This window comes from Passer domesticus, chromosome 30, assembly GCF_036417665.1.
Source record: "Passer domesticus isolate bPasDom1 chromosome 30, bPasDom1.hap1, whole genome shotgun sequence".
Lineage (NCBI taxonomy): Eukaryota > Metazoa > Chordata > Aves > Passeriformes > Passeridae > Passer > Passer domesticus.
The window spans coordinates 4,486,812-4,513,017 of NC_087503.1; the positions used below are offsets into that span (position 1 = coordinate 4,486,812).

Consider the following 26,206-nt stretch of genomic DNA (forward strand, 5'->3'; position numbering starts at 1 on the left):
TTAAGTTTACGGTAGAAGTTAAGGCTAAAGTATAAGTTAAGCCCTGTTAAGTTTGAGCTCTGTTCAGCTTTTAGATCATATTCCTTTTATCCTTGCCCTCACTGTACTTGTGTCACACACACACCTACACAGGGACAGTTCTTGGTTCATTTCTGCTTTATTTGCCTTGATTTGGTTTGGTTTTGTTGTTGCTTTGTTCCCCCGGTGTGCCTGAAGTGTCCAGTCAGGAGCAGAGTGACTTTTGCCAGGGAACTTTGTGGTGCTGTCCCTTAATATTAAATCTGGTTGTTGCTGATCCCTTGCAGGGATTATTTCAGCACTCTCAAGCGCTCGTTCATAAGAGGGTGTAGGAGCCCTGGCCCAGGCTCTGACCCTGGGGGACACGGGGACGCTGCCGGGGGGTCCCTGTCCCCTGTCCCACCCCCCAGGGCCCCGGCCCCCCGTCCCCGTGTCAGGCTCTGGGGTCGATCTCGTGGAACATCCTCTGGGGGAGGCTGCGGTGCCGGGGGCGGGGGGACCCGGGGGGACAGGGGACCCCGCTGTGCACGAGCAGCGTTGGACTGCTCTGGGGGAACTGTGAGGGGGGCTGGGGCAGAGTGACCTCCCCAGTGACCTCACACAGCTCCTGTGATGTCACACAGCCCCTTTGTGATGCCACAGCCCTCATTATGATGTCACAGTTAATCTTGTGATATTACACAACCTACCCTGGGTTGTCACACAGCCATTCTATGATGTCACAGCATTGTCTCTGAGGTCACTGTCCCTCTATGATATCACACAGATACCCTGTGATGGCAGAACCCATTCTATGATGTCCATTCTATGATGTCACAGACCCTACTCTGTGATGTCACAGGCAACTCAGTGATGACACACAACTGCTCTGTGATGTCACAGCCTGCTCTGTGATGTCACAAAGCCCCCTCATGATATCACAGGGCCAGTGCTAGGATATCACTCTGTGATACCAAAAAGCTGCTCTGTGATGTCACATCTGGCTCTATGATGTTACTCAGTCACACAGTGATGTCACAACCCACTCTCTGATGTCAGAGAGACACCTTCCATGATGGCAGAGGCTACTCCATGGCCTCACACCCTACTCTATGACATTACAGAGAGTTCTGTGATGTCACAACCCCCTCAGTGATGTCAAAAAACCCTCTCTGTGATACAATATTGCCACTCTGTAGTGTCACAGCACACACTGTGACGTTACAGCCTGCTCTATGATGTCAGAGAGTCCCCTCTATGATGCTGTAGTTGCTAGATGACTTCACACAACAAACTCTGTGATGTCATAGCCCATCCTCTGACCTCACACAGCCCACTCTGTGCTGTCACACAGCCCCTTGCTGACATCACAGCTGCTCTGTGCCTCTAGGACACAGCCACAGAGGTGCTGCTGTGACACAGCCCCCTCTGGGACATCCCCCAGCACCTGCCAGTGCTGAGCCCCTGTCAGCTCTGTCTGTGCCCTGCTGCTGTCCCTGAGCTGCCCTGGCAGTGCCCCAGTCCTGCTGGGCTGTGCACAGGAGCTGCTCCTGGCCAGAGCTGTCTCTCTGCAGCGCTGCCCTTGCCAGGAGCTGCCTCTGGGCCAGGAGCCCAGCCCAGCTCAGCAGCACAGACACAGCAGCAGGAATTGAATGACCCTCTGGGGATTGGGTGGTTATTGCATCAGACTCAGTCCCTCAGAGTGTGCTCAGAAACCTCTTAACAACTCAAAGTGAGATTGAAAAACACAGAAGATTTCTTGAAGGGTTAATGGGTCCCATTGAAGGACAGGTCTTAGAAAGTGTCCCCAGGTTTCAGGTAGAGCAGAACACTGGAGGCAGTGATGACAGGTGGGGACAAGCAAGGGAAAGGTGTCTCTGATGCTGAGCAATCCGGCGCCTCTTTCCCTGCAGGCTGTCGTCATCCCCCGGCTGCCCCACCTGGCTGGCCCCTTCCTTTGCTGACAGTTCTGCCTCCTGCCTGCCTCTGCCTGCTCACACACAGCCTTGTGCTGCTCCAGGCTTCTTCTGGGGGATGTGTTGCACCACAGCCTTGCTCTGGGAGGGAAATTCCTTTCTCCTGGTGTCCAGTCTGGGCCTCCCCAGCTGCCCTTGGTGCCATTATCTTTCTCAGGATCACTTAAATATGAAGCTGTAGCGTCTCTGAAACTACCCTTCAATCCCTCTCAGGCTATTCCTGTTGTGTCCTCAGTCTCCACACCACTGAGCCCAGAGCCATCAGCCTCTCCATGCTGGTTATGTGATGAGGCCTCCAAACCCCATCTTGGGAGATTTTTGGGTCCTCTCCAAAGTCTGTGAAAATGGAAAAATAGTGGTCAAAAGTGTTTTCTCTGAAATCTTGCAGTGACAGAACAAGGCTCAATATCTTTCAACTGAACGAGGAGGGATTTACATTTGTTAGAAGGAGGAAATATTGTACAGTTATCAGAGTGGCACAAAACTGCAACTGTTTTTCCAGAGAAGTGGATTCCCCATCACAAGAATTGTCCAAGAGCAGGAGCTTTGTGCAACCTGACCCAGTGAAAAACCATCCCTACCCAAAGGACAGAATTCCTGTTGTGTGGGTTCTCTGCTGTGCTGGGTGCCCTCACAACGCTTCTGGCCAGAATGTCTGCTGAGGGCAGCCAGGCTGCTGCAGGGGCAGTGACCTCCCAGCCATCACCATGGCAGCCCTGTCCCCTGGACCTGGCTCTCCCCTTTCCTCTGCCCCTGCCTTGTCTCTGCTGGCATGAAGAGTTTTGTCATTCATATCTTGTCCCCAAGGTGCCAAAGGCTTCACAGGCAGGCTCCTGGAGCAGAAGTGGCTTTTCAGAGCCCAGGCAGAAATGAGCCCTGGGGCAGCAGCTCGGCAGTGCTGGCCACCAGGCCGGGCTGCCAAGGGAGGCTTCTGGCCATGCCCTGCAAGCAGCTGCTGCTGCCAAGGTGCCTTTGGTGCCTCAGGCTCTGCCTGGCACAGCTCCCAGCACGGCACTCTGCCATTGTGCCTGAGCCCTTCCCTGTGCTGGGGCTGGCCTGGGGCTTTTCCTGCAGCGGGACCTGCCCTGCTCCTGGCACAGGAAAGGCAGTTCCTGCTGGAGCAGGAGGCTCTGCCTGCAATGGGCTCCAACAACTCCCTCAAGGCCATGTTGCCTGCAAATTTGCTTCCTGGAGCAGAATATTCTAATAATTGTTATAGCTCCTGTACTGTGGAGTAAACAACTGTGGTTAAGTTCTTTGTTCTAATAATGATCAGAATCAATAAGAGCTGTATTTATATAAATATATGTGGTATTCCATCCTTAATCCTGTGGGACAAATTGCATTAAATTCTAATTCCACCTGTCCAATCTTTACACCTTTGACAAAGTCTGGGGCCAGCATTGGATCCAACCACTCCCAGTCTCCTGTATTAAAAGGAATTTTAGAAGTCTAGGGGCCCTGCAGGGGTTTGAGGATCCATGGTGGCTGTTGGGGGTCATTTCTCCAACTCATGTCTCAACAGAAATTTCTCCAATAAAGAAATAAAGCTTTTGCCTGAAGCTCCCACTGTGCCCATGACAGGAACCCCTGGGAATGTCTGGGACATCCCGGCCCTTTGGCAGTCTGGGGACTCCTGGGATGTCACCGTGGAGTCCCCGTGAGTGCCTGTGACAGATCGGTGCCTTTGCAGCCCAAGGTGCCCTGGGCCTTTACCATGGAAAGGCTGTGACTGCCTCTGAGCACAGGGCTCTTGACCATCCCCAGAAACCCCTGGGAGGTGTCCATGGAGCCCCTGTCTCTGCCTGTGACATTCCAGCTCTTGAACAGCCTGGAGAGTCTTGGAATGTCCCCATGGAACCCCTCTGAGTGCCTGTGACAAATCTGACCCTTAGTGTGCAACCATAACCAATCCCAAGTGGCTTAGGTCAGTTTCCATGGCAACCATCCCCAGCCCCCTGTTGCTAAGGTGAGTTTCCATGGCAACCATCCCCAGCCCCCTGTTGCTATGCTCAGTCCCTTGGCAGCTCCATGCAGACCCCATGCCAGGGGTGGTTGCCATGGACACCAGCTCAGGCCTGCAGCCAGAGCATTGCCATGGCAACCATTGGCAGCCCCATCCCCAGGATCATGGGATCCCAGATCCACAGAACTGGCTGAGCTGGGAGGGACCCATCAGGATCCTGGAGTCCAACTGCTGGCCCTGCACAGGACACCCCAACAATGCCAGCCTGGGCCTGGCAGCGCTGCCCAAACGCTGCTGGAGCTCAGAGAGCCCTGGAGCTGGGAGCCTTCCCTGGGGAGCCTGGGCAGTGCTCCAGCAGCCTCTGGGGAAAAACCTTTTCCTGAGATCCATCCTGAGCCTGCCCCAACTCAGCTGCAGCCGTTCCCTCCAGTCCTGTCCCTGGGCACCAGAGGGAAGAGGTTCCCACAGCCCCAGCCAGAGACCCGCTCCCAAGGCTGTTGCCATGGCCACCAGGTTTGGGACCAGCTGGGATGCTCGGTTTCCATGGGCCAGGGTTCAGGAATGGGATTCCCCAATTTCCTGCTCCCGCTAAAACCGCGCTGCCGCTCGCTGCCCTCCCGCACCCCATGGAAAGCACAAAAATCAAGGAGCCCAGGCAGGGATAAGAACAATTTACTGGGGACAGCAACGAGATAACGAACAAACAGGAACAGAAACAATACTGTAGCAGAAGGGAAAACAAAAACTATTTACAGGGAAAACCAAAACACAACTCACTGGCTCTTCCTGGCCAGGTATTTCCTCCTGCCTGGGAAGGACACCTTTCTCCTCAGGGAGAGAGTCCCTTTCCTGCCCCTGGCAATGACCTGAGGAGAGAGTGAATATAATGACATGGCCCTAGCCAGATCCTCATGTTCTTCAATCCCACATCATGTCATTGGCAGGGGCAAGAAAAGGGACAGGTGTCTTTCCTGCATGGATTACAAGGAACATGGATCACAGGTCTCTTCCCAACATGGGTCCTACAATTGGGTATGAAGCTGGAGCCAGGCACGAAGCTCTCCCTGCAGGGACATTTGCAGGGCTTCCCTTACCGGTGCTTCCGTAGGTGTCTGTTCAAGACAGAGCTCTGGGTGAAGCTCTTCCCACACTGGGGACACTCGTAGGGCCTCTCCCCAGTGTGGATGCACTGGTGCCTGACGAGATGAGAGATGTACTTGAAGCCCTTCCCGCAGTCAGGGCAGCGGAAGGGCCTCTCATCCGTGTGAATCCGCTCATGTATGAGGAGACTGGAGCTGGTGTGAAACCTCTTCCCACACTGGGGACACTCGTAGGGCTTCTCCCCAGTGTGGATGCATTGGTGGGTGACGAGTTCTGAGCTGCACCTGAAGCCCTTCCCACACTCCCCACACTCGTAGGCCCATTCCCCGGTGTGGATCATCTGGTGCTGGATCAGGGTGCTGCTCTGCCTGAAGCTCTTCCCACACTCCAAGCACTTGTAGGGCTGCTCTCCATCATGAGGCTGCTCATGGGCCACCAGCTCTGAGCTCTGGCTGAAGCTCTGTCCACCTTCCTGGCACAGGGTGCGGCCTTTCACCTCAGAGCAACCTGGGCTGGGTTTGGTGCCCCTCCTCCTGTGGGATCTCTGGGACTTTTCCTCCGCCTTGGATTTCTGCCCTGTGCAGCCGCTCAAATCTGCCTCTTCCTTGAGTTTCTGTTGTGGGGATTTGTCCTCCCTGATCTCCATCCTCAGCTCCCGGTCTGGGGCAGGAAGGACAAGGAGAGGATGGGATTTGCCCCTATGCCACAGGGAAAGGGAAGAAGATTCCCCAATGCATCCCCAGCAGGACAGCAGTGGGATTGTCCTGCAGCCGGGGGCATTGCTGGGCTGGGAGATGGAGCAGGAGAGAGGGGGAAAGGAGGACTCACTTCCTCCTCACCTGCCTGCTTGTCCCGGGCCATCTTTCTCTTCCTCACAGACTCCTCCTCCATCCAGCCAAGGCTTGGGAATGAGAAATCCTGGTTTGGGGAAAAATATAGCATATGAGTACATTGGATTAGGGGGTTCCTCCTGCCCAAGTCAATCTCTAGTGTCGCAGCACATCCACAACGAGCCCCTGTGAGCAACCTGCACTCCCAGAGCCCGGAGCACGCTTGCTTAACCTGCTGATGGACAAGGCCAGAGACAACTCCAAATGCAGTTTATTGCAATGTAGAGGGTCCAGGCACAGAGACAAAATGGGGCTGAGGACACAGGGTTTGATAAGGGGGGAAAGGGGCGGGTGTGAGGGCCAAGGGCCAATGGGAACTGAGCACAGGTGGTGCAGAGGAGGGGCAGCCAACTGGGGAACCAATGAGGTAACAGGGGTGGAGCATTGCAGTAAATCGGGACCAATGGGGGACAAGAGAGGGGAGAACATTCTAGGGGGAGTACATATAAGGAAAAAAGGGCAGCTGGACTGGGTGATACCAATGAAGCCTGCTGCATTCACATGGGCCTGCAAATGCTGATGGTGAGACCATTGTCCTCAGAGGGGTGTCTCTCTCTGACCCTGGTCACCTTTGCCCTGAGCTATTACAGTTCCAGTGTTGGGCACCTGTGCCTCCACACTCTAGAAGTCACTGGGAATCTGGTGCTCATATAAACCCCCAAAACACCGAGATTTGGTCCCCCAAAATGCATACATGACCAAGATTCAGCAAAAACACCCAACCCTGGATTTCCCCTCTCTGGTCTCTCTTTCGGCTCCTGGAGGCCCCCTGTCTGGGCTGCTGCGGGTCAGGTTTGTATTGGTGTTCCCCCTCTCTGGGCTGCTGGGGCTCCTGGCAATCCCGCAGGTTCCCCTTCTCTGGGCTCACCACTTTGGCATCACAGGCGTCCCAGGGGTCAGCACTGTCCGGGGTCCCTGTTTCAGAGTCCTGGGGTATCCATGGATCCCCCCCGTCCATGCTGCCAACATGTCCAGGCTTCTGGAGCACCCCCAGGTATCGCATTGCCCGTTTCTGCTCCCCCCAGTGCCGGTTTCCCTGCCAGACCTGCCGGTCCCGGGCGATCCCCAGGTGGCTCTGGGCTGACAGTGCAGCCCCTGGGCCGGGCAGAGCCAGCCCCAGCACGGGGGGACCCTGCATCCTCCGCTGCCTCGGCAGCCGCGCCCAGCGCCGGGCACGGAGCTCGGGCAGCCCCCGCCGCCCCCTGCCCAGGGAGCCCCGGGGACCCCCGCAGCCGGGGCTGGCTCTGAGCGAGGCGGCCCCGAGCCCGGCTGCGTGGCCAGGGGGGCACGGCGAGCCCGGGGCCTCTGTGCCAGCGCTTCCCCCGCTCTCCCTCAGCCTTTGCCCGGCCCGGCCCCCCGAGCACAGAGCTCTGCCCGGGGCTCCCGGCCCGAGGGGCGGCTCCGGGCCCGCCCGGCCGCTCCCGGCTCCCACAGCCCGCCCGGGGCCGCCAACAAAACATCCCAGCACAAATCCACAAACCAGCCACTGCCACCCTGTCCTGCTGCGCCTTCCCAGGGACCCCAACCCCGCGGCAATGCCCCCGGCGCATCGGGACAAAAAGCTGCTCCAGCCCAGCCCCTCGGAAGCCCCAGCTGCGGCCCGTCCCTGGCACAGCGATCCCGGCAGCTGCCCCGCTGTCGCAGCTGCGGCTCTGGAGCAGGGAGGCTCTGCGGGACCCCCGGGCTGGGCCCCCTCCCAGCCCGTGCCCGCCCCGCACCTTCAGCCCGGCCTCTCTCGCTGCTCCGGCTCCTGCACAGTCCCCGCTCTCCATTCCTTGGCCCGCTGGGCTCTCCTCTGGGGCTCCTACAACACCCGGCAATGGAAAACAATGGATTTGGTGCTCCCTGGCCAGGACACAACTGAAACTTTGTTCCTTTTGCCTGGCTGCAGAGACCTCCAGGGCGTTTTCTGCACACAGTCCCAGCCCCCAGCGCTTGCTGAAGGCGATCCCTGCAAATGTCACTGTGCCAGGGCCCTGTCCTTGCTGTCACCTGCTGGGGCTGACCATGCACAGAGCTCCTGGACTTGCATTTCCAGCTGCTGTGCAGCCAAAGCTGAGCCATCTGCAGCTGCCTGAATGCAAAAACTGCAACAGGAGCCTCTCTCCAGGGGGAAATCTCCCCTCCTGTGCCAGTCTGTGGCAATGCTGCCATTCTCTGCTGCTGCTGCTGCTGCTGGGGCACTCGGGGCTCGGGCTGAGCAGCAAAGGTGACCCTGAGCCAGGAGCTTTCCTTGGCTGCAGCAAAGCCTCGGCACGCAAAGCCCTTCCCGGTGCTATGCCCTGTGCCAGGAGGGATTGTGCCAGCCGAGCTGACCCGAAATTTCTTCTCCCAGGCAGCTTTAGGACACGCACCATGGGGAAGCCAGAGCCCACTCTCAGCTTTGCGCAGTCCTGCAGAAGAATCCTGTGTGTGAGGCAGCCTGGCAACAGGGTTTAGTGTCAGGGGAGGGGAGCTCAGAGCCCTTTTCTGCCCTGTGGGCTGAGGCTCTGCATTTGCAATGGCCCTGCAGCTGCCAAAGGGGCCTTTTTGGCTCAGCTGAGAGCAGTTCTGCTGAGAGCCTGTCCTAAACCTGCTTTTCTTGCAGATGTGTCCAATGAATCCTCATTTTTTTTGCAGCCCTAGGTGTTGTGTGCGTGCAGGTATGACTACTGAAGGATGGAACAGCTCTGCTGGGGCGAGTTCTTTTTCTTGTTCTTGTTTTGGTTTTTTTGTTTGTTGGGTTTGGTTGGGGTTTTTTTTCTTTATTTTGATTTGGTTTTGTTGGCTTTTGGCGTTTTATTGTTTGTTTCTTTGGGTTTTGTTTTTGTTTAGGTGGCTTTTTTGTATATTTGGGTTTTTTGTTGCTTTTCTTGGGTTTTTTTGGTTGTTTTTTTTCTCTTCGTCTCAGGGGTAGGGGGTTTGGGATTGGTAGGGGGTTTTTTTCTGTTTTGTTTTGGGGCTTTTTTGTTTGTTTGGATTTTTTTATTAACTCCCCCTGTCAGCTCTGGGCAGAGCTCTGTAACTGTGTCTGACACTTGTCTGTGGCACTGTGCAGGTGGCCAGGGGGACCTTCCCCGAGCTGTGTGCAGAGGAATCCACATCAGCCCAGGCCGGGCTGGGCAGTGGCCGCTCAGTTCCATGGACTGGACGCGGCTCTGGACGCTTCCCTTGGAGCGTCTGCAGGGAGGGAACGCTGGGGCTGTCACTGCTGGGGTGTCACAGACAGGGGAACACTGGGGCTGTCACTGCTGGGGTGTCACAGACAGGGGAACGCTGGGGCTGTCACCGCTGGGGTGTCACAGACAGGGGAACGCTGGGGCTGTCACCGCTGAGGTGTCACACACAGGGGAACGCTGGGGCTGTCACTGCTGGGGTGTCACACACAGGGGAACGCTGGGGCTGTCACTGCTGGGGTGTCACACACAGGGAACGCTGGGGCTGTCACCGCTGGGGTGTCACACACAGGGGAACGCTGGGGCTGTCACTGCTGGGGTGTCACACACAGGGGAACGCTGGGGCTGTCACCGCTGGGGTGTCACAGACAGGGGAACACTGGGGCTGTCACCGCTGGGGTGTCACAGACAGGGGAATGCTGGGGCTGTCACTGCTGGGGTGTCACAGACAGGGGAACGCTGGGGCTGTCACCGCTGGGGTGTCACACACAGGGGAACGCTGGGGCTGCCCCACTCCTGCCCTGTCCCCAACACCTCTGCCAGCACCTCGAGGGAACACAAAGGCTGAGCCAAAGGTTGAAAATTGCAGAAGGGGCTGAGCTGGCAGGGAACCCTTTGGCATCATCGAGTCACAGAATCACAGAATTACTGGGTTGGAAGAGACCTTCAAGAGCACTGAGTCCGTCCCAGCCCTATCACCACCCCAATAGACCATGGCACTAAGTGCCACATCCAGTCATTTTAAAACACATCCAGAGATGGTAACTCTAACACCCAGGGCAAAAAACCCAATAACTTTATCACACTTTTTGTAAAAAACTTTTTCCTAACATGCAACCTATATTTCGCTTGGTTCAGCTTAAGACTATGTTCTATGGTTCTGTCAGTTTTTGCCTGGAGAAAGAGACCAACCCCCACCTGACTACAACCACCTTTCAGGAAGAGTTGGAGAGTGATCAGGTCACCTCTGAGTCTTCTTTTCTCCAGGCTAAACATCTCCAGCCCCTTCAGTCATTCCTCACAGGACTTGTGTTCCACACCCCTCACCAGCCTTGTTGCCCTTCTCTGGACATGCTCCAGCCCCTCCATTTCCTTCCTAAATTGGGGGGCCCAGAACTGGACACAGCACTCAAGGTATGGTGCCAGTATAGGGGAAGAATGCCAAGTACACCAGTGCCAAGTGCAGGGGCAGAATGATCTCCCTGCTCCTGCTGGCCACACCATTCCTGATCCAGGCCAGGAGCCATTGGCCTTCTTGGCCACCGGGGCACACTGCTGGCTCATGTTCAGCCGGCTGTCGAGCAGTACCCCCAGGTCCCTTTCTGCCTGGGCACTGTCCAGCCACACCATCCCCAGCCTCTGGCATTGCAGGAGGTTATTGTGGCCAAAATGCAGGACTTGGGACGTGGAGTTATTGAACTTCATCTTATTGGCCTCTGTCCATCCCTCCAACCATTCTCTTCCTGCAGAGCCCTCCTACCTTCAACCAGATGGGCACATGCTCCCAGCTCAGTGTCATCTGGAGGTTTACTAATGAAAGACTCAATCCCCTCATCCATGTTATCAATAAAAATACTGAACAGAGCTGGCCCCAGCACAGAGCCCTGAGGGACAGCCCTGGTGCCTGGCTGCCAGCTGGATGCAGCAGCGCTCACCAGCACTCTCTGGGCCGGCCATGCAGCCAGTTCTGAACCCAGCACTGAGTGCTCCTGTCCCAGCCCTGGGCTGCAGCTTTTCCAGGAGTGTGCTGTGGGAGACAGTGCCAAAGGCCTTGCTGGAGTCCAAATAGACACATCCACAGCCTGTCCTGCATCCACCAGGAGGGTCACCTGGTCATAAAAGGAGACCAGGTTGGTCAAACACGACCTACCCCTCCTGAACCCCTGCTGGCTGGGTCTGATACCCTGGCCATGCTGGAAGTGCTGGGTGATTGCACTCAGTATAAACTGTTCCATTTCCTTAGTGGGTACTGAGGTCAGGCTTACTGGCCTGTAATTACCAGGATCCTCCTTCCCAGCCTTGTTGTGAATGGGAGTCACTTTGGGCAGCTTCCAGTCATCTGAAACCTCCCCAGTGAGCCAGGACTGCTGGTAAATGATGGAGAGTGTCTTGGCAAGCTCATCTACCAGCTCCCTCATCACCCTGGGGTGGATCCCATCTGGGCCCAGGGATTTATGAACATCCAAGCAGCTCAGAAGTTCTCTGACTGCCTTCTCTTGGATAATGGGGGGACCATTCTGTTCCCTGACACCATCAACCATCCCAAGTGGACAGTTGTCCTGGGGACAAGCCATCTTCCCACCAAAGACTGAGGCAAAGAAGGTGTTAAGCACTTGTGCCTTCTTTTCATCTGCAGTTACTAAGTTCTCTCCCTCATCCAGTACAGAACAGAGGTTGGTCTTACTCTTCCTTTTACAATAAATATATTTGTAAAAACATTTTTCATTATCCTTTACAGAAGTCACCATTTTAATTTCAAAATGAGCTTTGGCCTCCCTGAATTTTTTTCTATATGCACTTTTAGCCCTCTTAAATATTTCCTGAGAGAGCTGACCCTCCTTCCAAAGATGATTCTTCCTCTTTTTATTCTGAAGGTCCTCCAAAACCTCCCTCCCCCTCTAGGCTGGGTGATATCCTCATCGCCTCATCTTTCAGCACACAAGGACAGTCTGTTCCTGTGCCCTCAAGATCTCTGTTTGGAAGCACATCCACTTTTCCTGAACCCCCTTGATTTAAGGGCTGCTTCCCAAGGAACTCTTTGAATAAGCCTCCTAAAAAGGCCAAAGTCTACTCTCTGGAAGTCTAGTATAAAAGTCTTATTGATGTTCCTCCTGACTTCACCAAATATCGAGAATTTCATAATCTTGTGATCACTGTGCCCCAAGCGGCCTCCAACCACCACATCTCCCTCCACCCCATCTCTATTTGCAAACAAGATCTAACGCATTACCTCCCCTGGTGGGCCCACACACCAGCTGTGACAAAACGTTGTCCTCCACACACTCTAAGAATTTCCTGGGCTGCCTGTTCTCTTCTGTATTAAGTTCCCAGGAAATGTCTGGCAAAATTGAAGTCACCTGCAAGAACAAGGGCTGATGATCCAGAAACATTCTCTAGCTGCTTATAGAATGAGTTGTCCACCAATTCTTCCTGGCTGGGTGGACGATAACAGACTCCCAGTAGGATGTCAGCCTTGTTGGCCTTCCTCCTAATTCTCACCCACAGGCATTCAACTTCATCATTACTTTCAACATCCATAGCATCAAAGCCCTCCCTAATATAAAGAGCCACCCCTCCACCTCTTCTCCCTTTCCTATCTCTCCTGAAGAGCTTGTAGCCATCCAGTGCAGCACTCCAGCCATGTGAGTCATCCCACCACATTTCATGATGGCAATTACATCACAGCTCTGCTGCTGGACCACGGCCTCCAGTTCTTCCTGTTTGTTACCCATGCTGCGTGCACTGGTATCCATGCACCTCAGCTGGGCTGCTGATTTCACCCCTAACTCAGGCTTACCACCCTTGGGCCTGCTTCCAGACAGCCCAGCTGCATCCCCTTCCCCCTTCAATCCTAGTTTAAAGCCCTCTCAACAAGTTCTGCATGTTCATAGCTAAAAACCCTCTGTCCTTAACAGAGAGATGGAGCCCATCTGGTTCCAGCAGGCCAGGTGCTGTCAAAGTTGCCCCAGAACCAAAGAATTCAAAATTCTGCAGGTTACACCACTCCTTGAGCCACTTGTTAATAATTTAAGCTCTTTTATTCCTTTCACTGTTCTTCTTAGCCACCAGAGGGACTGAGGAAATACTACATGTGTCCCTGTCCTATCTGACCCAATGCCCTGAAGTCCTGACATTCCTCTTTTAATTGTCCTGACACTCCTGTTTTCAATCTCATCACTGGCAGCCTGGAGTATCAGCAGTGGGTAATACTCAGAGGGCTAAATCAGCCCAGGCAGTCTCTCAGTATTATCTTGTACCCACACCCCAGGGAGGGAGCAGACCTTTTTGTGGGGTGGGTCCAGTTGACATATGGCGCCTCTGTTCCCCTCAGAAAGGAGTCACTCACCACGATTATCCTTCTTTCCTTTTTGATGTTAGAGCTGGTAATCCTTCTCAGACATGAATCATAATTGGGAGGCTCAATGGACAGATAATTTTTTTCTAAATCATCTGACTGACTCTCCACATCCAGGGGCTCATACCTGTTCTGAAGTGTCACCTGGCTTGGGAAAGGGGGTCAGGAGGAATTTTTATTATTACCTCCTCGAGTAGATATCTACTCCCACTCCCCTTCATCTGCCAGGTGTCTTTCTATTGTCTGAGAGTAGGAGGTATAAAAGACTGTGGGAACCAAGGAGAGCATTGCTGCACTGCCAGACTTCATGGAACCAAGGATCCACTGGGACACTGCAGGGCCTTGGGGACCACGGTGCCATTGTGACACTGTGGGGCCCAAGGATCCAAGGGACTTTGTGACACCAAGGGGTTCCATGGAACCAAAGGGACACTAGAAGGCCTCATGGAATCGTTGAGACCATTGGGACACTCTAGGGGCTCATGGAATCATGGTGACCCCAAGCTGGGTGTGAGCGTGGATCTGCTGGAGGGTAGGAGGGCTCTGCACAGGGCCCTGGACAGGCTGGATCCAGGGCCGAAATCCAACAAGGTGAGGTTTAACAAGTCCAAGGGCTGGGTCCTGCACTTTGGCCACAACAACCCCCTGCAGCACTACAGGCTGGGGACAGAGTGGCTGGACAGCAGCCAAGCAGAAAGGGACCTGCAGGGACTGATGGACAGCAGGCTGGACATGAGGCAGCAGTGTGCCCGGGTGGCCAAGGAGGCCAATGGCTCCTGGCCTGGATCAGGAATGGTGTGGCCAGCAGGAGCAGGGCAGTGGTTCTTTCCCTGTGCACTTGGCACTGGTTGGGCAGCACCTCGAGTGCTGTGTCCAGTTCTGGACCAATTTAGGAAGGTCTTGGAGGGACTGGAGCATGTCCAGAGAAGGACAACAAGGTTGGTCAGGAGTCGGGAACACAAATCCTGTGAGGAGCAACAGAGGGAGCTGGGGTTTTTTATCCTGGAGAAAAGGAGGCTCAGGGGTGACAAGGCAGTGTCAGGGCACAGGTTGGACTTGATGATCTCCCAGGTCTTTTCCAGCCTTGCTGATGCTGTGATTCTCTGAAACCACCCTTGGGGCAGCTGCAGGATGACCCCTGGGCCTCCTGTGCAGAAGCTCCAGCAGCCCAGGTCCCTCAGCTTCTCCTGCCAGCCCCAAAGCCCATCCTGTCAGTGCTGCAGAGCCTCTGCAGCTCCTCCTCATTGCCCAGAACAGGGAGCCCCACAGGCAGACACGGCAGCCCAGATGTGCCCCCCTGGCCTGGGGATACCTCTGGCAAGGGAGCAACACCAGGCACTGCAGGAGCCTGCAGACAATTCCTGCAGCACTTGGAGGATGATCCTGCTCCCCAAGGGACGTTCCCATGGTGCCAAGTCAGGAACTGCAATGGGGAGTGGGGCCAGAGAGGAAAGGGCAAACAGGGATGGGCTGTTTGCAGGAGATGGAACAAGGGTGGGCAAGAGGAAGAAATTTGTACAAGGGAAGAGTAAAGAAAGCAAAGGTGAAGCCAAGGAAATGCTTGTGGCAGTTTGGGGGTGGCTGCCAGGCAGCCCTGGCTCTGAGCAACAGCGTCTGCAGTGGCACAGGAAACTCCCAGCTGATGGGAACAAAGTTTCTGGCTGACTGCAGAGGCCAGGACAAAGCTGAGTGGTTTCCCTGGTGTCCCCCAGCCCTTGCTGGCCCCAGGGGCTGATGGCATTTGTGCTCCCTCGGGTTCATGTCCCCACAGCAGCAGCATGGGGGTGCTCGTGCCTGCTCTGTGCAATGCAAACAGGGGCTCCTGAGCCAGTGCTGCCGTGGCTGTGCCTGCAAGGATGCGGCACCTCTGTGAGCTGGGGGAGAGGCCAGGGCTGCAGAGGGGGGATGTTGTTGGCAGCTCCATCAGGACGCTCTGGGACGCTGCCCTGGGCTGTGCAGCACCCTGGGGATGGATCAGCCCCTGCTCTGCTGCTCCTTCCCGTCTCCCCCAGGGCCCTTGCAGAGCCCCAGCCATGCTGTTTGCCCCCAGCCTGCCCACGGCCAGCCTGGGGCTGCTCACCCTGGGGCTTTTCTGTGCTGAGCATTGGGCTGGCCGTGTTCTTGAGAGAGCCTGGGCAAGGAGCCTGCAGCCCCCAGGGCCTGGCCTGAGGCGTCAGCGCTGCCCCAGCAGTGCCCATGGCCTGTCCCTGCTGCAGCCTCAGCACTGCCACCCCCAGGACTGTGCCCGGCCCCGAGAGCACTCAGGCCCTGCAGCAACACCAGGGCCACCAGGGCAGCGGGGCAGGGCCATGGCAGCAGCACTGGCAACACCAAGTGCTGCTGCTGCTGCTGGGCACAGCTGCTGTGCCAGCACTGATCTGCCCCAGCTCTGCACACAGACATTGCTGCTGCAGCTCCAGAGATGGCAACAAAAGGGCATCTCTGCAGAAAACTTTGCTGGGAGATCCTTTAGTTCCTTTAAAGCCACCGAGAGCGCAGCCCCTCAATGACACAGTCTGTGGCCACAGGGAAAGTGGAAAGAAACAAAATGAGTAATGGCAAATCAATGACATGTCTTTGTGGATAATATGAAACTACTAATACAATGTACAAAAAACCCACAACCAAAGCTGCAAGAACTATTAAAGATGACTTTTATTACAAATTATTTGCGGTAATTGGCCAGCAGTTTAATGTTTCTGAAATCATCCACTCATCAGTCTCCTCACTGCAGCCTTGAGCTCCTGGTTCCTCAGGCTGTAGATGAGGGGGTTCAGGACTAGAGGCACCATCGAGTACAGAACTGACAGGGCCAGATCCAGGGATGGGGAGGAGATGGAGGGGGGCTTCAGGTAGGCAAATATAACAGTACTGATGAACAGGGAGACCACAGTCAGGTGAGGGAGGCATGTGGAAAAGGCTTTGTGCCGTCCCTGCTCAGAGGGGATCCTCAGCACAGCCCTGAAGATCTGCACATAGGAGAAAACAATGAACACAAAACAACACAGTGATAAACTACCAACAACCACAAGAAGCCAAAGTTCCCTGAGGTAGGATTGTGAACAGGAGATCTTGAGGATCTGGGTGATTTCACAGAAGAACTGGCCCAGGACATTGCCATGGCACAGAGGCAGGGAAAATGTATTGGCCGTGTGCAGCAGAGCAGTGAGAAAGGCACTGGCCCAGGCAGCTGCTGCCATGTGGGCACAAGCTCTGCTGCCCAGGAGGGTCCCGTAGTGCAGGGGTTTGCAGATGGACACGTAGCGGTCGTAGCACATGATGGTCAGGAGAAAATACTCTGCTGAAATAAAGAGCAGAAAGAAAAAGAGCTGTGCAGCACATCCTGTGTAGGAGATGGTGGTGGTGTTCCAGAGGGAATTGTGCATGGCTTTGGGGACAGTGGTGCAGATGGAGCCCAGGTCGCTGAGGGCCAGGTTGAGCAGGAAGAAGAACATGGGCGTGTGCAGGTGCTGGCCGCAGGCTACGGCGCTGATGATGAGGCCGTTGCCCAGGAGGGCAGCCAGGGAGATGCCCAGCAAGAGGCAGAAGTGCAGGAGCTGCAGCTGCCGCGTGTCTGCCAATGCCAGCAGGAGGAAGTGGCTGATGGAGCTGCTGTTGGACATTTGCTCGGGCTGCACATGGGAACCTGTTCATGGAGAAAGGACAATGAAGGGTAAGAGGAGATGCCTGTAACCAAAATCAAAGGCATTTCCCAGACACCCTCCTCTGTAACCCACACAGACACTTTTTAGTGTTTAAGAGTTCTGAGGTTTTCTTTTTAAGCTCCCCCCATGTCTCTCCTGGTATTCTTGGATATGAGAAACCCTCGGCAATTCTGCTTCACTCTGGTAGAACACAGTGGGTTCCCCTGAGGAAAGATTATGAGTGGAGATTGTAGGGAGATGGTCTCTCACTCGACTGTGTTTGGAGTTTCTCTGGGCTTTCACTTTCCTCAGTTGGAGGATTTGTGCACTCCTAAGTTATTTGTAAAGGTCACCAGGTACTGCTGAGAGCAGATGGATCCACCACAGCCCAGCTCCACATTTGTAGCCAAGGACTCACTTTGCTCATTTCACCAACCCGGCAGCATTTTCAATGCCAGAACACCTCTGCCTTTTCCCATCAATCTTATCACTCAGAGATGCTCTAGGACAGGTTTGCGTCCTGGATTGAAGCTCCCAGCTTGGATTGAAATCACAGGGAGACTCCCAAGTTTCCTTATGCTGGCATTGGATGAAGGGAGATGCAGCTCCTTCCCTGGCTGCACTGACAGCATTGCCCAGAGCCGGGCACTGGGCACAGCGTCACCCTGAGCCAGCTGTGCCCCCTCCCAGAGCCCCCAGGGCCGAGCAGCTGCTCCCAGCCCTGTGCTCTGCAGAGGGAACTGGGCCCGGGCTGCAGAGCTGCCCCACAGCTCTGCTGCAGCTCTGCCTGCACAGGAGGGGCTTCACGCCTTGGAGCCCCGGCCCTGAGGGCAGAGGCTTGGCTGGGGGACAGGAGGGAGGGGGCTTGTTCAGAGGGAGGGGCTGCACTGGGGGGGATCCTGTGGGCATCTCTGAACTCTCCCTGCCACAGCATTGCTGGGTTTTGTTTCCTCTCTATGCCTGATCTTCTGTCTGCTTCCTGGAGATTTTCCTCCTGCAGGAGTTTCCCTGTGTCTGATCTCTCCCTGCCAGCACTCACAGACCCCAAATCTCTGTGCACTCTCCCTGGCCCTACAGAACCCTGCCTGTTTGCAGGGCACTGGCTTGGGGCGGGTTCTGTTTGCAGCTTGGAGAAAGGACAGCTCAGAATGAGCCTGAGGGCTCCAGCAAAGGTGATGCTGCTGCTGTTCATGGGCAGAGTGGCTGAAAACACATTAGGGATCTACTGAGAACCTACTGATCACTAAGAGTTCAGGTGTCTCAGGCGCTTCTTAATATTCTTAATTAATAATTCTTAATTAACCTTTAATCTTTATCTCCCCTCCCTGCCTATCTCCTATAGTAGGAAAATGAATAGCAACTTTAGGAAATTTCCTCATTTCTATCACAATCCTTGTCTTGGAAATTTTCTATGACTGATCAGAACCCCTCAGCATGTCAGAGCTTCATGAGCATTTCACCTCCCCTGCACCAGAAATAGTCAGAGTTGTACTCACAGAGTCTGCAGACATTGGGATATTCCAGCTTTAGGAGATGGCTCCAGGAGCTGCAGCTGCATTGTCCTGCAGCCAGAGGTTCCTGTGCCAAGGGCTGGCAGTGATCCTGCCCCAGGCACTTCTCAGCACCTTCCCAGCCCTGACTGATTGAAGCTCTCTGTGCCTCTGGGCTGTGCCCGGGCTGGCTGCAGGCAGTGCCCCAGCCCTGCTGGGCTGCCACAAGAGCTGCTCAGAAAGAGAAATGTGCTTTTGAAGCTCTTCTTGCTTACCAGGAGCTGCCTCTGGGCCAGGAGCCCAGCCCAGCTCAGCAGCACAGACACAGCAGCAGGACTTTAATGACCCTCTGGGGCTTTGTGCTCAGGCCCTGAACATCAGTCCCTGAGAGGCAGCTGAAGAAACCTCTCCAGAACTCCAAGGCAGAATCCAACTCCAAACTTTCTTGGACTTTTAATGGGTCCCACTGAGAGACACGACTGAGAAAGTGTCCCCAGGCCCCAGGCAGAGCAGAGAACTGGAGGCAGTGATGCCAGGTGGGGACAAAGAGAAGCCAAGTCTTGGTGGCCTGGGGCACAGCAACAGGGTCTGTGCCACCAAGGGCTAGGAGGAGACACCTTGTCCTGAGGCCCTGGGGCCTCCTGGCACAGCCCCAGCCAGGCTGGGCACTGCCAGCCCCTTGTCCTGCCCTCAGCATCCCCCCCTAGCCCACATCCCAGTGGCCTCAAGGATCTGCTGGAAGGAGTCTCTGGGGAGCCTTGCTCAGCAATGGCCCTGGGAGCTCCTGAATGCTCCCAGGGAATGCAGGTTTTTCAAAGGACTTTGGGTTTGGCTTTTGCCTTGGCGATTCTGAGAGGTTTGTGCAAACATGGCCTCCAATTTTCTGCTGTAATTAGTCCCTGGAGAGGCTTTGTCAGTAACAACACTCAGTGGGGCTCATTAATTCTTCAGGGTACTTCAGTTATTTTCGGGTACTTGGTTTCCCTTTTGATACAGACTCTGGGAGAGTTTTGTGCAATCATGGCCCCAATTATCTGCTTTAACGAGACCCCTGAGAGCTTTGTACAGACACTCAGTGGGGCTCATTAATACTTTGAGATACTCAAGGTTTTTAAAATACTTTGAATTTTCCCTTTCACACTGAGTCTTTGAGAAGTTTTTGTGCAATCCTGGCCTCCAATTTTCTCCTCCAAGGAGTCCATGAGGAGCCTGTGTTGGGGATAGACCTTAGTGGGACCCATTCATGCCTTGACACACTTTGGGGTTTTCTTCTGACGTTGACTCCTGAACCTCTCAGGCCCTGAGGTTCCAGGGCTCAGCTCCAAATGCAGCACGGGGCTTATTATCATCAAGCAAGTCCTGACAAACCATGGCTCTGCCTTGATTTCCTTCTGCTCTAGTGCTGTTCATCAGGAGGTTTTCCTGCTGGAGAAATATTTCAAAGATTTTCTAGTAAATATGTATTCCTATTTTAAAGGATGCCTTTTATTATTTTTCTTATTACACAAGAGGTGATTGAAGCATTCTGTGACTGATATTGATCCAGGGACTCTCCTAAGGAGGTCTGGCCTGTTCAGAGAAGCTGTGCCTTGAGCTCTGACCCAGTGTCAACAACCTTGCTCCACATTCCCCATCCCCATCCTGTCTCTCCTCACTCACTTGGGATCTGCTTTGCTTGGAGATCTGACTGCACACAACCAAAGTGGGGTTTTGTCTTTTTAATTGTTTGAAACAATCTAAAACTCTTGAGTTTCTCTGTTGAAAACATAGGCCATCCTCAAGACTGTGCCAAGCCCAAGGTGTCACCAAGGTGCCACCAAGGCCACTCCATGCCTGCCCTGGGCCAGCTGTGAGGGTGGATCATCATCCCAACCTGCACTGGGCCATTGCAAAAAGCCAAATTCTGCTTAATTTGATGTTGATTTCTGTTAGGGACCGGATGCCCCCCTACCTCAGAGACAATATTTTCTAAAATCTCCTTGTTCACCACACCAGAAACATATTTTTGGGCCCTGTAATTGTTGCTGGGGCCCCTTAAAGGGGAATGGCATGGCCACTAGGACCTCTGCAACTCCTTGCCCAATGGCCTGGGCTTGTACGGCCGCTACGTGTTCTGCTGTCCTGAGGCAATTACAGCCTCAGTCATCTGCAGGAGTGTGGGTTCCATCTCTAGTGGAAGGGCATGCAGCCCTTTCTTACATTCCAGGTTGGCATTGGCTACCCCCAATTATTTTAGTAATTCATTTTGAGTCTTTTCATCCCAGACTTGTTTCTCTAGTGCCTGTTTAAGGCGATCAATCAATTTCATGCAGGGGTCTTTGGGTTCTTGTCTTATGTTTACATAGTCCAAACTGGGGGTGCTACCATCCGGTACCTGGATTAAAGCTTTCAAAGCCATCTCTTTTCTATCGTCCAATACTTCTCTGGGGATACCTGCTGCTTGATCATCGGGCAGGCTGTGTTGTCCTTTTCCAGCTAGATGGCTGATTGTCAATTGCGCCCTTGCCTCATTATTAGCATAGTCTGCTATTAATTGATTTAGTAAACACTTCCATCCCCCCTTTCTCACAGGGTGTGTTCTGTAGCTGATAAAAACATGGTCATAATATATTTTAAATCATGTGCTGTGAACATGGCCCTCATTAGGCCATTAAAACAAGGTGAGTCCTGCCTCTAGTCTTTAGCTGCCCCACACAGCTCCTTGATTTCCCTGTAAACCAATGGCTGATACCTGGGATTCTGCTCCCTTCTTTCATCATGTCCTGGGGCAATGAGGAGTTTCAAGACTATTTGCCAGTCTCCTTTCTTAACTGCTTCCTTCCAGATCCTTTCCCAGGGATCTTCTAGGGTTGAGGGGAGAGGTGGCTCTGGGGAATCCAAAGTGTCTTCTGGGGAGGAAGAATAACTTGGAGCAGAAACACTTGGATTAGAAATAGTGTGACAGCCAGGCTTAGTATCCTTGACCATGGCGTTTATATTCTTGCCAGAAGGTGAGTGAAGGGCGCTGCCATTTTGTCATTTTCTGGAGCTGTGGCCCAGGGTGGAGGTGGAATGAATGACAGTGGAGGCGCGACCTGCAGTCACAGGGGTGGAGTCTGGAGGTTCGTTCAGAGTGGAAGAGAAGGTTGTGGTAGCAGGAAGTGAAGGAGCCAAGATGGAGGGAGGGTGGTCAGGCTCCCGAGCCACATTCGGGCTTCTTCCATCTTGGGTCTCCAGGGCACAATGCTCCAAGACAGCATGGCCATTGCCATCTTGGACCATCATGGAGAGTCCAAGAAAGGCAGGTTTCAGGGGAGGTCCCGGGTTAGGAGTGACTGATGGATCAAGTTTTTAACACACAGCTTGCTGGTGAAGGGTCTCAAGGATGGTGTAGAAGAAGGGGAGCATCCGGGGTGCAATGGGGTCCCTTTTGATTGAAAGGTTGTACAATTTCAATCCCACAGAGTCACAAAATTCGGTGGTATGGATTTCGTCAGCATAAGTGTCTGGAAAATTTTTAATGATCCACCTCACAATTGATTTTAATTTGTTCTTTGAAAATATTTTGTCATGATCAGTGAGAATTAGCTTAAAGTGTCCATATAAGCTCCTTTCTACTTTGGACAACTGACCACCCATTTTTGTCCCTTCTCCGCCTTGGAGGGAACAGCCACCAGAATGCCCCAAATCAATTATGGGATGTGGATCCGTATTTTAAAAACACGGTGGCAAAATAGGCGATAAATATCCTGCATTTTCCCAAACCCACCTGCAATCCTCCACAGGAGGAAACCTTCATCATCCCCACCAATGCTGGCTAAGGTCCCTCGAAGTGATGGGAAATCCACCGGGCACAATCCACAATCCCAGGGAGCACTGGCCTATCTCTCAGCTAACCTCAGCTGACGTAACTGAATGTCAGGGTCCCTACTCAGGGGCCAGATGTCACAGTGAGGGTGGCTGAGACAAACCTCTGTGGTTCCCTGACTTCAGGGAGAGGGTGGCAAAAATGAAAAGGAGCAGGTTCAATGGAGTTGCCCTAAAAGAACTTCAATAACAGGGTGAAAAACAAAAAACATGGAGAAGTTGAGCACAGTACGAAGGGCAGGATCCAAGGACCTGAGATAAAGGGAAAGCAACGACATATACACTTGGGGCTAGAGAACTAGAACAATACCCATATAGGGGAAACAAGTAACCAGTAGGGAAGCAGAACTTGGACAACTTAGAATAACAACACTAAAGGCTTATGGGAGAACTCCCAAGCTCATTCTTAGTTAAACAAATGACTCCCAGGGCTTGAAGCTCATGCCAGGTTCTTTCGGGGTAAAATCTGGCTGACTCTGAGTTACAGCCGGGCTAACTCCCACATTGCTGCTTTGCACTGGCCCCTTGGGACCATGTGGCCCAACAGAGCCACAGTGATGTCTTTGGTTCCACGAGGCTCCAGAGTGTCGCAATGGTCCCTTGGATCCATGGTGCTCTGCAGTGTCACAATGGCCCCTGCATTTCACAAGGCCACAAAGTGTCACATTGGTCTCCATGGGAAGGAAACCACAGAGCCCCCATGTTTCAGAAGCTGATGAACGGCAGCCACCAGAGGCCAAGGCAAGCCTGACCTGTCTGTCCTGGCAGGTTTGTCTGGGAGCAACCCTTAGATATTCAAAATTATGAATGTGGAATCCTAATTTCAGACATTTGTGCCTGCAGGAGGAGGATTTTTTTCCACAGAAAGAAAAGCATAGAGCCCTTTCCAGTGTTTGAAAAACAGGGCAGTGCTGGCACTCAGGAGTTAAAGACCAGCCAGACCTGTCTCTTCTGGCAGCTTTTCTCTGGCAGCAATCCTTGGATACAAAGAAATTTGGAGGTGGAATCCTAATTTTGGCCATGGATACCTGGAAAAGATGGACAGTTCTTTTCCATACAAAGGAAAGCCCAGAGCCCCAGTGTTTCAGGGGCAGATGGGAGTGGCTTTCCACATTCCAAGGTCAGCCAGACCTGTCAGGTGACTCCTGGGAGGCCAAGGCAGCCATACCTATTTTGTGTTCTCTTGGTTCCACAGGGCCCTGCAGTGTCAAAATGGCTCTATGCTTCCATGAAGTCTTGCAACATCACAGTGGTTCTCTTGCTTCCATGATGTCCTGTGGCATCATAATGGCCTCTTGGTTACACAAGTTCTTAAGGATCTTAATGGTCTCCATGGTTCCAAAAGGCCCCACAGTGTCATAGTGGTGTTTGTGTTCCATGAAGCCCTGCTGTGTCACCATGGCCCTTGGTTCTGTTGGGGCAACAGTAGTGCAACAATGGTTCCACAGCTTCCCACAGTGTCACAATGACCCCTTCCCTCCTTGAGGCCCTGCAGGGTCACAATGGCTCTTTGGTTCTGTGGGGTCCCAGAGTGTCACAGTGATTCCATGGGGCCTTGCAGTGCCACAATGCTCTCCATGGATCCATGGTGCCCCACAGGATCACAACGGCCCTTTGGCTCCATGAGGCCCTGAAATGCAACAATAGCCTCTTGGTTCCACAAAGCCCTGCTGCTTCACACTGGCCCCTTGGGACCATGCTGCTCAACAGAGTCACAATGATGTCCTTGGTTCTGTGAGGCTCCACACTGTCACACTGGTCCCTTGGATCCATGGTGCTCTGCAGTGTCACAATGGCCCTGCATTTCACAAGACCCCACAGTGTCACAATGATCCCATGGTTCCTCAAGACCCCTCAGTGTCACAATGAACCCCTTGGTTCCACAAGTTCCTACAGTGTAACAACGCCCTTTGGCTCCACAATGCCCCACGGTGTCTCCGTGGTCTCCACAAGAAGAAAACAGCCGAGCCCCAGGGGCAGATGAGAGGAAACCACCAGAGGCCAAGGCAAGCCAGACTTGACTGTATTGGCAGATTTTGTCTGGGAGAAAGCCTTGGATATAGGGAATTTTAAAGGAGCAATCCTAATTTAAGCCATGGGAGCCTGGACAAGAAAGATAGTTCTTTTCCATAGAAAGGAAAGCACAGAGCCCCAGTGCTTCACAGTCAGATGGGAAGTGGCCCTTGACATGTCAAATTCAGCGGGACCTGTCAGACAGGCCCCAGGAGGCCAAAGCAGGCAGACCTGTTCCATGTTCCGCTGATATCATGGGTCCCCACACCATCACAATGGTCTCCTTGATTCCATGAAGTCTGGCAATGTCACAATGGCTTCTTGGTTTCATGAGCCCCAACAGAGTCACAGTGGTCCCTTGGCTCCATGCGGCCCTGCTGTGTCACAATGGCTCCTTGTTTCTATGGGCCCCACAGTTTGATCATTGACCCTTGCTTCCACAGGGCCCCTGAACTGCACAATGGTTTCCTTGATTCCATGAAGTTTCACAGTCCCACCATAGTTTCCTTGGACCCGCATTGTCACAGTGACCCTTGGTTCCATGAGGTTCCAGAGTGTCACCGTGGTCGCTGTCAGAGGCTGGATGAGATCGATGTCCCGAGACACCTCGGGATGCTCGGAATGCCCGTGTGGGGCCAGGGCCGGGTCAGGCCTTGGTTTGTGGTGGGACAGAGCCCCGCCCCCAGCCCTGGCAGAACTGTCAATCACACAGCAGGGGCGGTGCTATCCCAGCTGTGATTGGCAGCAGAGCAGATGTTGATGGCACAGGAGCCCTGTGGGGCTGGCAGGGACCTGCAGCTTGCAAGGTGCTCTGCTCTCCCTCAGGTGCTCTCGGAGAGATCCAATCCCAGCTGGGCACCTCAGGGCACAAGTGGCACTGCCTGTTCATGGGCACACAGCTGATGTCTGCCTGGAAAGGGGCACAGGTTTTAATACCTGTTAGTTTCATAATATACCAGAAAATATTTTTTATCTGGATTACTTGAGTACGTATAAAAAATGGCAAAGTTTTCCCACCAGGACCAGGAGTTTCCTGGATCTCATGGATTCTTCTACTGATGGCAGGAGAAAAAAATACTGATCTTCCCCTCTACATTTGCCAGCAACATTCAGTCTAGTATTTCAGGGCCCTCTTCCTTCAGGTGTTTCCAGCTCTCCTGGTTAAATGGCCGTGTCTAAGGACATCTCTTCATTTAGAGCAGCTGGATCTTTGCCCTTCCCCTTGCTCCCAGATTTCCTCCTGCAGCTTTTCTCTGGTCATTCCAATGTGTCTCCCTTGACTGGCTTCATGCTTTGAGCATCAGGGAGTTGCCCAAATTTTCAAAACTTTAAATACCTTCTTAGTCAGCATCTTAGTTGAATTTTAATATTTTATATCACCTCTTTCGTAAGTCATTGTCTAAAATCCTTCTCATATGGCAATCCCTTGTGGATGGTGGACATGTCAGATGTTGCTGTCACAAGGAGCTGAGGGAAGGGTTTTAATGTTTATTAAATTTATTTAATTTTAACATGTTCACATTTTTTCTGCTGGCCATGAAGAGAAACCCTTCTGTGCCTCAGAGTCTCACCAGTTCCTGGACCCTCAAAGGACACAAACCTGATCAGTTGTAGTTCCCACTCCAGTGGCTGCACTTGGACCTCCCTCCATAGCCAGAGCAGAGCTCCCTTGTCCCAAAAAGTGCCTAGCAAAGGAGGGATGAAGGAAACAGGACAGGCTGTGGGGATCAGGGGCAGGGCACTGCCAGGGAGAAGAATGACTTTTGCATTTGATGGAGCTGTGCCTTCCCTTGGCTTTGTTGGCTGACAATCAATGAACATCCCTCTGTGTCTCGGGCAGCTCCTTCTCCAAGGAAAGCAGGTGGGAGTTGGAGCCAAGGAGCTGAAAGCTGCAGGTGCAGCCTGGGCTGGAGGGAGCTGAGATTTGCACAAGGCTGCTCTGAGTGCCAGGGCTTGGATGGGGGAAATGGTGGGGTGGGCGTAGGGACAGAGTCTGATTGATTGTCAGCCACGAAGGGTCTTGATTTTCATATCTATTCAGACTGCATCAGGA

General features: G+C 53.6%; 1 protein-coding gene and 1 pseudogene across 1 annotated transcript; both read right to left on the reverse strand.

Moving 5' to 3' along the window:
• LOC135287585 (zinc finger protein 883-like) overlaps positions 1–26,206 on the reverse strand; it is a 182,419-nt pseudogene that overhangs the window by 147,956 nt on the left and 8,257 nt on the right.
• On the reverse strand, positions 15,866–16,783 carry LOC135287541 (olfactory receptor 14J1-like). The gene has a single exon (XM_064400833.1). It carries the CDS (start codon positions 16,781–16,783, stop codon positions 15,866–15,868), a length of 918 nt encoding a protein of 305 aa, XP_064256903.1.